This window comes from Apus apus, chromosome 14, assembly GCF_020740795.1.
Source record: "Apus apus isolate bApuApu2 chromosome 14, bApuApu2.pri.cur, whole genome shotgun sequence".
Lineage (NCBI taxonomy): Eukaryota > Metazoa > Chordata > Aves > Apodiformes > Apodidae > Apus > Apus apus.
Genome location: NC_067295.1, coordinates 3,000,759 through 3,011,457, shown reverse-complemented (window position 1 = coordinate 3,011,457; position 10,699 = coordinate 3,000,759). Strand labels below are relative to the sequence as shown.

At 53.9% G+C, this 10,699-nt stretch overlaps 2 protein-coding genes across 2 annotated transcripts; one reads left to right on the top strand and one right to left on the bottom strand.

The window, feature by feature from the left end:
- Positions 1–2,323: 2,323 nt before the first annotated feature.
- Positions 2,324–6,588, top strand: MED9 (mediator complex subunit 9). Its single transcript, XM_051632091.1, has 2 exons — positions 2,324–2,518; positions 5,768–6,588. The coding sequence occupies exons 1-2, from the start codon at positions 2,370–2,372 to the stop codon at positions 5,982–5,984; spliced, it is 366 nt and encodes a 121-aa protein (XP_051488051.1). The 5' UTR covers positions 2,324–2,369; the 3' UTR covers positions 5,985–6,588.
- Positions 6,589–8,448: 1,860 nt separating this feature from the next.
- Positions 8,449–10,477, bottom strand: RASD1 (ras related dexamethasone induced 1). The gene is made up of 2 exons (XM_051632085.1): positions 10,096–10,477; positions 8,449–9,811 (listed from the first exon to the last, which is right to left on the bottom strand). The coding sequence occupies exons 1-2, from the start codon at positions 10,379–10,381 to the stop codon at positions 9,261–9,263; spliced, it is 837 nt and encodes a 278-aa protein (XP_051488045.1). The 5' UTR covers positions 10,382–10,477; the 3' UTR covers positions 8,449–9,260.
- Between the last annotated feature and the right edge of the window lie 222 nt (positions 10,478–10,699).

Below are 10,699 nucleotides of genomic sequence, written 5' to 3'. Positions count from 1 at the left end.
AGAGTTTTCACAGGGTGGTCATTCAAACCCTTCTGCTGAGGATTTGACTGTGGGTGAAAAAATCCAGGCTGGAAATCAGGAAGAACTGCAGACCAACACCATCTCCACATGAGAAGGGTGGATGGTCAGACACAGCTCTTCCATCTGAGATGGAGACCCTGACAAGACTGCACAGTGAAGTGGAGGGGAAAGACCATGGTGGTGGTGGTATCTATTAAGAACTGCATTATAAGGATGTAACCCAGGTCATCAGTCACCTCAAGGGGCAAGGGTCTCACAGCCTAGAGCTCCACATGGGCAGGTGAATGTCAGGTCACACCAATTCACTGCTCCTCAGCTGAGGTCAACACTTGTCTGCTGCCCCAAAAGCACATCTCCTCTACCCTCCTAGACCTCTCAGCTGGGTCTCACCTCCCCTCACAGTCCTCACCAGGCATATGGACACACCATCACAGCAGATACCTCACGCTCTGACACTCCAAGGGTGACCACACAGTCTCATCCAACCAATTCACCAGAATCTTCAGTGACAGAGGAGCCTGTCAAACCACAAAACATCCTGGCTCTCCCCTGGATTTGCCACAAGACACAACAGGGACAGAGGTGGGTCACCTGAGGAGCTGAAGGGAAGGTGAGAGGCAGGAAGAGGGAGGAATGCCAAGGAGGTAAAGCTGTGTGTTCCAGCTGGTGTGGGAACACAACACAAAACAGGAACTGAAGGGCACAAAGCACAGCTGGTTGACAGTGCTCTCAGTGTGGCTGAACAGTATCTGCCTGTTGGCACCTGCTCCAGCGACTGCCTGACTCACCCCTCAGAGGCAGGAGTCCATCAACCCTGCAATTAGCTCCTCTCCTTCGTCAAGTCAAGGGGAAAGCTAAAACCGGCCCAGTACAGAGGGAAGTGTCCCCCACGGAGCCTGAATCAAGTCTCTCTTTAAAACAGCCCATAAAAAGGTGACAGGAATGAACCTCTGGGCTCAGCCCCACGCGGAGGGACGCAGCATTCTGCACCTCCTGCTTGGCCCAGTCAAGGACCATAAATACCACCAGCATTCCCACTGGGATCAGCTTGGCAGGACCTGGGCACCCCTCCCCACACTCCTTCACACATTGCGGCATCAGTGCCCGAGCCGGGATCTATTCCTAACAGTAGGAACAAAGTGAGTGATTGGATCTGCTATATTTAGAGCAAACAGTCAATACTCCGTGTGTCTAAATGGTTACCAGCATTTGATACATCAATAGCCTCTGTTTGCTTTCTGAAAGAAAGTGATTTAAAAAAAGAAAACTGCCTCCCCAGTTATCCTCAGCCTGTAACTGTTGAGCAGGGGAGCCTATTTCAAAGGAAAAATTAAATTATGCATTTTCTGTAAGCCAACCCTGGAAGAAAATGACGACAGCTGGTATTGTTAGTGCCACAATCCTTTCTGTGGAGAGAGGGGGTTAAACACAGCAGAAGCAAACTGTGGGGCTGTTGGGTGCAGAAGGACATCATCCTCCATCCCCCCTTTCCCAGCTTCCCAGAGGTCCCAGTCCTGACACCAGGTTTCTGTCTCTCTGCCTCCAGATTCCTCCAGTTCCCTCAGGCAGCAAACCTGGTCCTGCATAAGCATCCACCCTCAAGGCATCACAAATACCCTGCCACTGTCACTCAGCCCCCTTGAAATATTGTCCTCAGCTGCATTAAAGCCAAACTACTGACACCAACTAATAAAAAACCATGGTGAAAAGCTGGGATCTGAGAGAGAGTTAAACCCCTGCTGTGGTTAATGATTTAACACAGAATAACACCATTTTCTCCCTAAGATTGGCTCAAAAGGGAGGGATGCACACAGGGACATCAGTCTGAGTGCTCCAAGGGGCTGGCAGCTGCCACCAGACCAGATGGTGCCCCCTTCTCCTCATCTTGCCCTCAGGGTGTGGGGCCCTGCTCTCTGCCCTTCCAACCCCGCCATCGGGGTGCGCGGGGCTCCGGGGGGGCTGCTGGGGGGGTCACCGGGGCAGGACCCAGGCTCAGGTGCAGGCCAAGCCCCGGCCCCAGCCCCAGCTCAGACCTGGCCCAGGCTCAGCCACGCTGCCGGACAGGGTCAAGCTTGTGCTCAGGGGAAGCTGCAAGTTCAGAGGAAGCTGCAAGCACAGCCCTGTGCCCAAACCCAGACCCCGGCCGGGCCGCGGCGCAGGCGGCTGTCGGCGCGGGGCGGGCGGTGCAGGCGGTGCGGGGCGGTCCGGGTCGGGCAGTGCAGGCGGTGCGAGTGGTGCGGGGCGGTGCGAGCGGGCGGTGCGGGGCGGAGCGGGGCAGGCGGGGCGGCTCGGCCGAGCTCCGCCCCGCTCCGTCACTGAGCGGCGCCGCGGCCCGTCCGGGCTCCGCCATGGCCTCGGGGGGGGCTGCCGGCCGCGCCGCCGAGGAGCCGCCGCCGCCCGAGCCGCCCGCCGAGCAGAAGCCGCCGCTGCTGCCGCCGCCGCCGCCCGCGCAGGAGGAGTTCTCCTTCCTGCCGCTCGTCCACGACATCATCAAATGGTAACGGCGGGCACAGGCCGCACCGCGGGGCGCTGGCACCGCCCGCAGCGCCCTCCCCTCGGCAGCCGCCCCGCTCGGTACCGCGGCCCCGCCCCGCCCCGCCCCGCTCGTGCTGCCGCCTGGTCCCGGCGGCCTCAGGGTGCTCCGGGTGCGGAGCAGGGCGGTGGGGTCCCCTGTTAAAGGGTGCTTTTGCACCCTCAGCATCTTCGGGGCACCCTGGACAGGGAAGGAGGCAGTGGGATCCCCCTTTAATGATGGTCTCCAGCCCTCAGTATCCCCCTAGGTGGGGAGCAGGACAAAGCGATCCTCCTTCCAGTTACCCTCACTATCCGCCAACATCTTCCGGGTGCCCTTCAGGGGAGAGCGAGGCAATCGGGTCACCCCTCTAGTGATGCTCTCCAGCTTCCCAGCATCTCCTTTGCCCTTTTTCCTCCCAGCAGCAGTTCCTGGGAGGAGCGACAGAAGCAGCTGGCACAGCCCCAAGTGCATCTCTGCTCGGAGCCAAGACCCGGGTGGTGTTTAGGTCACCCGGGCAGTGCAGGTGCTGCCATGGCCCAGGTATACTGCCCCACCATTCACACCCAGGAGCAGGAGCATTGCACTTGTGTGGGGTTATTGCTCCCAATAACTGTACTGTTGGGCTGATAACAGCCTCAGAGGATACAAACAGTGCTGGGGCAGGAGTGCAGCCCAGTTCTGCAGGGCTGTAAAATCGAGGATGGCTTCTGCAGTGGTATGGCTTAAATTGTTCTCTTCCTGGTTCAAGATCCGTAGGGCTAGAAGGTACTTGTACAAGTGTCCTGAGAACTGGGGTATTTCTGACCAGGATAAACTGTTCAGAGATGCTTCTGAGGGCCCAGCTCGTGAACATCCATCCAGGCCAGCTCTGTGCTCTCCCCTGGGCATGCTGTGGGGTGAGGCAGATGGCTTGGGAAGCGTGAGTTCCCTTGCTGTGGTTGTGGACCTGGCTGCCCTTTTCCTGTGTGCTTATTTACGAAGGGAGGCTGTTTTTTGTCCTGCTGATGTTTCATTTGTATCAAGCACATCTGGCATGGAAGGACTGAAAAGCCCCTGAAACACTGGTCCAGGCACAGAAGGGCCATGAGAACACCTCAGCCTCCCTGTTGTGCTGGAGATGGATCTCCATTCTTCCTGATCTGTCCAGGCCCCACAAGTGAGGCTAAACCCATTGCCAGGTGCTTACATGCACAGTACATGTACATAAGCAAAGTGGGCAATAGCCATGGGCCCAGACCTTTGAGATTCCTTTCTGTCACCCAGCAGGTCGTGGTGACCCACAGATGTCCCTAGGGATATCTTGTGCCCTGTCCCACTGAGCCACCCACTCCTGCCACCCAGCTGCCTCCCTCTGCTTCACACACGGCGTTTCCTGGGCAGCTGGAGCAGACGTCGGAATGCTGAGCAGTGCTGCAGGATGGGCAGGATCACAGAGGCAGGGTCTGCTGCCTCATGTCCCTGACAGATGGCAGGTGCTTTGTCCTTTAGCTCGGCCGCTGGTGGCAGAGCCCAGCCCTGCTGTTTTGACACTGACTCAGCCCTGAAGACACATCTCCAAGGTGACTCTGTGCTCAGGAGCGAGGATGTAGCGCGTACATTTGCTTACATTCAAGGACATGTCCTCTTTCCTGCTGTTTGGGTCTGGAGGAAGTTTTCCCATGCAGGGCTTGCTGGTACCTTCCCCCTTGTCTGGTGTTGCTGCTGTGATGCCAGCACACGGCTCCTCTGATGGTGGGTTGTGCTGGTGGAATGAAGAGCTCTGTGCCTGAAGGGAGGTCTTCTGTGCATCTGTGTCAGGCTCTGGTGGGACACTGCGTTGGATCCTGTGTCACTGCTGGCAGCTGCAGCCTCTTCCCACACCTCCTCACCTCTGCCTGTCCATGCCCTCAAAGAAGGAGTCGCTTCAGTGGCTCCATCCAGCAGGAAAACCACCCATCAGAGAAAAAAAAAAAACCAAAACCAAACCTGAAATAATTCAGGCAGCCATCAGTTCTCTGTGTTTGGGGAAGGGAACAAGACTTGGGGAGACCTGGAGCAGGGAGGATGTCTCTCTCAAAGCCATTTTGCAGCTCTGGGGGATTAAAGGCAGTGTCAGCCCATCCTTTCCCAGAAGTGCCATAGGCCTGTGTGTGTGTGTCTGTATTTTTCCACTGCCATCCTGACTGGGATAATGGGGATAATGCCTGCATAAGGGGGAGTACATTATAGAGCCAGCTGCAATTTTATCTAGAAGGGAGTAATGAATATTTTGTTCCAAGAGGCTTTTGAAACCAACAGTGACCATCTGGTTAAAAGTTTTGCTCTCAGACTTGTCACGATTCCCCAGAGTTATAATCAAGCACCTCTCTGCCCTGGTCATGCCAAGCAGATTTATTTTTAGGTCTGGCTATTGAGCAGACTTCTGTTTTTTCAAAGACCATTAGAATCCAGGTCTCATTATTAACAGGCGCCCTGGAAACAGGGATTTGCTTTTGCCTGGAATCAGTAAAACTTCTGGCTGGTACTAACAAAGCTGAGGCAGATACTAATGAGGGTTTGAGGGCAGACGCTGCCTCAGACAACACTGATCCTCAAAAAGCACAGAGCTGGCTGCAGCACCAATTGTGCTGCTCTTCAAAAAAATGGAAAAAAAAAGATGCTGTCACTTCTCTTTTATTAGGTATGTATCCCCAGAGAGTCATTCTAAAGCTCCAGAGTACCATTTTCTCTGCCATTGGGTAGTCTCTGGTACTTCTGGGGAACAGTTTCTGTTTTCCCCTGTCAAGCTGTTTGACTGCATGGATTTTTTATTGTTTTTTTTTGTATTAAAGCAGCAACAGGTCACAGGGTGAGACTGAGATCTTTTTTTTCCAGGTTTCTACATACAACACATGTATGTAGTCTTAGGCTCCCCAGACAGAGATATGGCAGTTCAAACAGAGGGAGAATTATGCTGCTCCATGGCAATGTGTTAAAGCTGCAGACGTGACTGATGGGTCCTGAGGTATCTGGATTGTATGCTGGAAATCAGCAGCAAACCAGTTTGCCCCAGAGACTGCCCACTCTGTCTATCATCTGTGCCTGTTTTATTTGGATAGGTGAATTAGGTGTGTGTAGTTAGATACCAAGAGCAAGTTTCCCACTGAATTCCAGTTTAAGCTCTGGTTGCACGGGAAATGAGAGTCACCCCGACAGACTTTTCACTTTCCAACAGGATAATTGAACAATGTCTCCATTTTCTCTCCTCTGCAGCATGGACAAAGACAGCCAGGATGTCCACCAGGTGCTGAATGAGCTGAAGAACAAGTTCCAGGAGATGAGGAAGCTGATCAGCTCCATGCCTGGCATCGCAGTGAGCCCAGAGCAGCAGCAGCAGCAGCTGCAGAGCCTGCGGGAGCAGGTCCGGACCAAAAATGAACTGCTGCAGAAGTACAAAAGCCTTTGCATGTTTGAAATCCCCAAGGAGTAGGAGGGGAGCAGCTCTGGTTTCTGGGTCCCAGAGACTTCCTCTGCCAGCTGAACAGGAGAGAAAAAGGTGGCAGAAGTTCACTTTTCTCTCTTTGATGCTGTTTTTTTGGTGGCATTGGCTCTGAAGTTGTGGCTGTGAGGATCTGAGGCATGTGGCACTGAACCAGAACACTCTGTGCTCCACGTAGGATGATCACAGTGGGATGTTCACCTCGAGCTGCTGTAGGACTGTGCATTTATGTGTGTCTCTCTTCTCTCAGGGTGGGGTGGTTTGTTTGGTTTTTGGGTTTTTTTTTACATTAAAGCAAGCAGGAAACATGTTTTCTGCTCACTAAGGGTCAAAGTACCTACTGCTTGGCTTCAGCAAGAAAAAGGGGGCATTTTCTGCATTTTTTTTTCACTTAAAACTGGCCAAACATCAAAAGGGAACGTAGGAGGGAAGCATGAGCTGCTTGGCCTTGCTCCTGGGAAGGGTCTCTGGGGCACTTTCCAGACTGCGTGTGTCGAAAGAGGAATGATTGTCTTCAATTACTTTTGCATTTCTCTCTTTTTAAACAACTGGTGGTTGTGTCTGAGATGAGTAAAGATTTAGAAATTCAAACTGCCCCTCTTGTGTGTTCACTGCGTGGATGTGGGCTGAGCAGGGGCAGGGTTTTGGCAGCACAGGGGATGTGCGTAGCCTGGGCCCAGCTCCTTTGTCTTTATGTAGCTTTTTTGGAAGCAGGGTGACTGGGGAGAGCAAGGCAGGGGCTGCCAGGGGAGTGGATTTCATTAAGCTTTGGGTGTGTAAGTTTCCTGGGGTGAGTGCAGCTTATTGGGCATCTTGCTCTTAAAACACAGGAAGGGCAAGCAGAATCAAAGAGCATAAGTAACAAGGGGTTTTAGTTCTTCCATACATGGCAGAAGTCAGGCTCAACAAGACCGGTCATTTCCACATCCAAAGTGCTCTGGGGACTTCCCACATTTTGAGCAGCTTGAACATTTGGCTGGTGGAAAGGTCCTGAGTGTTGTATCCCATTCAGCTGGATCCCAGGGCTCCCTGTCCTCTGTGCTGCTGTGAGCTGTGAGGTGGGCAGACCACAACCTGCTAAAGCAGCACCACGTCTCCCCGGCTAACAAAGAGGTGATGGGACCTTGAACCTCGTGGTTGTCTGAATTACCCTGAAAGTTGGTGCGGGTTGGTAGTGGAAGAGGTGAAAAACCAGCTGGGGAAGTACAATATCCACGAAGAACCAGCATCCAAGGGCAGGCAGCACTTGTGCTTTCCAGAGGAGAGAAGCAAGGTCTGTTTGGGTGAGATTTTCCTTTCCTAAAGCAAGAGGCAAGTAATTCTGTTTGTTGGGAGCTGGGAAGGTTGTGACTCACCTGCAGCCAAGAGATTATTCTGTTCTCGCTGGAATACTTTACTGGTGCTTTCTTTGGGAAGATGCCAGTGTGTAAACTCCAAGTAAAACAGAACACCGAGATAAATAAAGCACAATGTGCACTCTTTTTATTACTGTAATTACCTTTCTGCCAGCCATTGCCCATCCCAGCTCAGTAAATTCCTGTGTCTCATGCCTGGACAGTCGTTTCCCTTTTTTGCCAGTTGCTGTTCCCATGAAATCGGGCATATGTGGAGCTGGAAGAAACAACTTGTTTCCAAAGAAGTGTCTGGCACTCAGCACAGGAACAAGTTAACTCTGTCAACTTGAATCCAAGTTTCAAGCGAAACCAAAGTGGTTTCCTTTGCAGGCTCACTCACCCACCTTTGTTTTCTGGCTTTGAAGAAAAAAAACCCTCTAGTTTTGTATTTGCCGTTAATACATATTAAGAGTGGGTTTGTTCTGGTGCTTGGGAAGGGGATGGGGCTGAAAATGAACCAAAACAGAAGCTGGAGCCAGGGAGAGCTGCTTCTTTGAAGAGCTTTGCCCTTTCCCTTTCACTTCTGGCAGCGGTTACTGCAACTTGTTATTAGGCAGAGATTAAAAACCATCAAATGCAAAGGTGACCTTTCAAGCAAAGTGCTTCCTTTTACTCATATTGCAAAATAAAAACACTAACCCGGACGGAGGGCAAATGAATCACTCTCTGTTGACATCATTAAAGTCTGCTTAGTTAATCAGGAAAAAGCCCGACACACAATCAGTTCTTTATAACAAAAGTGATGTCAGTTTGCTGGGTTTCTGCAGCGAGTGACATGCCAGGGCCTGGCGGAATCGTCACTTCAGTGAAGTGAGGAAAGAGCCTTGGCTCTGTGACCAGTTGGAGTGGCTGTGTCCATGGCCCCTCGTTACCCGCCGTGGCAAGAGACCAGCTGCTTGCAGAGACGGGAACCTTTGCACTGGGAGTCGGGGAGAGTGGGGCAATAGAGGGATGGAGTCTGGAGGCTGCTTTTAGCTCCTCAGAGCTGGGCTCAGGTCTGGGTTTAACAGGATTTGATTTCACTGCAGGGCCAAGGGAGGAAGGAAAGGCAAAGCCAGAGGTGTCATTTTAAAAAGATTTTATTAATTTGTAGAAAAAATAAAACATCAAGTTTCACCCACGGTAGAAACACTTGAAGATTTTTTTTGTTCATGTCAATGACAAGCAATACCTACATAAAGTGCCTATTGTTTTTTTATTTAAAAAACCCTTCCCACTCATCCCCCCCACCCCCCAGATCTTGCAAATCAGACAAGACAAATGTAAACAAGAGTCAGTTTTTTGGTCCATCGGGGCTGTAACTCTGCAATGTCTTTGCAACAGGAGTGTCTTCTGCACGTGTTTTGCAGACACAGACGAACACACAACACAGAGACAGAGTCTGTGCACAGCTTCTCAAGTTAAAAAAACAAACAAACAAACAAACCAAACCAAATAAAAAACCAACCCCAAAGCCCCAGGCAGGCACTGGCAGGCCTCTGCCCTCCCTCCTGAGGGCAATGCCTGAGGCTGGGTGGTTTGGGAGGGAAAGAAACGCCAAGGTCTGTGTCCTCCATGCTCACCCTCCCACCTGGCCGCCCAGCAGCTCAGCCTTTCCCTGTCTCTCTGTCCAGAGGAGGGTGGTCTCAGCAACACCCCTGTCCTGCCCTCCAAAGCCTCCCCTTTCGCTTCCCTCTCTCCCAAAATTCACTCCCAGGGTGGCGCGGGGAGTTGATGAAAGTGATCCCTCAGGAGGAGGGAGGCTGGGGAAGAGGCGACCCTCTCTCTGCCCAGGTGGGCAGTTTGGAAACGAGCATCTTTCCCCTCTCCCTTCCTTCCTCCCTTCCTCCCTCCCTCTCTTCCTCCCTTCCTTCCTCCCATCCCGCGGGGGCTCCTAGCTGATCACACAGCGGTCCTTCTCCTTGCCATGCCCACCACCGATGGCCTTCTCCCGGATGTACATGAGGTCGCTGTGGACGCTGGGTCGCCGGGCGAAGGGGGCCACGATGCCATAGGCCTCCTCCGTGCTGCCCCGGCCTCCCTCCTTCAGCAGCTTCTTGCCTTTCAGTGCCTTCTTGTGCAGGATGTCACAGTACTGGACTGAGACCTTGCGGTGCAGGTCGGGGCTCATCTCGCTGGGCAGCTTGGCCATGGCAAAGAGCGCTTGGAACATCTGGTCCAGGCTGCTGTTCTTCTTGGCTGAGATCTCGAAGTAGGCACATTTTTTGGGGTCCCCTCCCACCAGCTGCTCTATCTCTCGGGGTTGCACCTCTCGGTAAAAGTCCCGGTCGCCCTTGTTGCCACAGATGACCAGGGGCACCTCTATGTTCTCCTTGGTTTTGTTCTTCAGGCACGACTTGGTCTCCAGGATTTGCTGCTTCAGGCGCTGCACCTCCTCAAAGGAGTCTCGGTTGTCCAGGCTGAATACAAGGATGAACACGTCTCCTGGGGACAAAGAGGGAGCATGAGATGGCTGCAGGGACAGGGACACACAGACACCTGCTGCCTACGCCATACAGAGCCCTGGGGAGAGAAGGACCAGGCAGCACCTGGGTCCTGCATCCTCCTGTCCACCCCGTGCAGGAAGCAAAGTTGCCCACCCTGGGCACAATACAAAATCCCACTTCCCTCCTCCCAGGACTGGAGAAACATCCCTAAACTGGGCAAGTAAGCCTGAAGTCTGGCAAGCTAGTCCCCCCACTTCCTCCTGGTGCTCCTGAGCCAAGTACCTGTGAGGATGGAGAGACGGCGCATGGCTGGGAAGGGGTGGTTGCCCGAGGTGTCCAGGATGTCAAGCTGGTAGACCTCGCCACGGATGCTGTAGAACTTGCGGTGGAAGTCCTCGATGGTGGGTGTGTACTGCTCCTCGAAGCGGCCGGTGAGGAAGCGCGAGACGATGGCTGTCTTGCCCACCTTGGAGGAGCCCAGGATGACCATGCGGTAGCAGTTCTTGGCGGGGATGCTCAGCTCGGCCTCGCTGGGACACATCTTCTTGATCATCGCTGCCAGTTTCATTGAAGCCGGCGAAGGGGCAGCTCGGACCCAGAGGAAGGAGAAGGAGAAGGCGATGTCTGCCTGGCTGCTCAGCCCCTCTCCCCTGGCAAGCAAGGCCGGTGTGAGCTCTGCACGCCCGCCGCCGCGTTATATGGAGGAGGCAGCGACCGCCCCTCGGCGCGTCACGGCCCGGGGCGGCGGCGGCAGCGGCTGAGTCAGCGCCCGGCTCCGCGCCCGCCGCTCCGGGGCTGCGGGACACACCTTCGGCTGCTGGGGCTGCTGGGGCTGCTCAGCCCCGTCCCGCTCGCAGCCCCGTCCCGCTCGCAGCCCGGTCCGGTG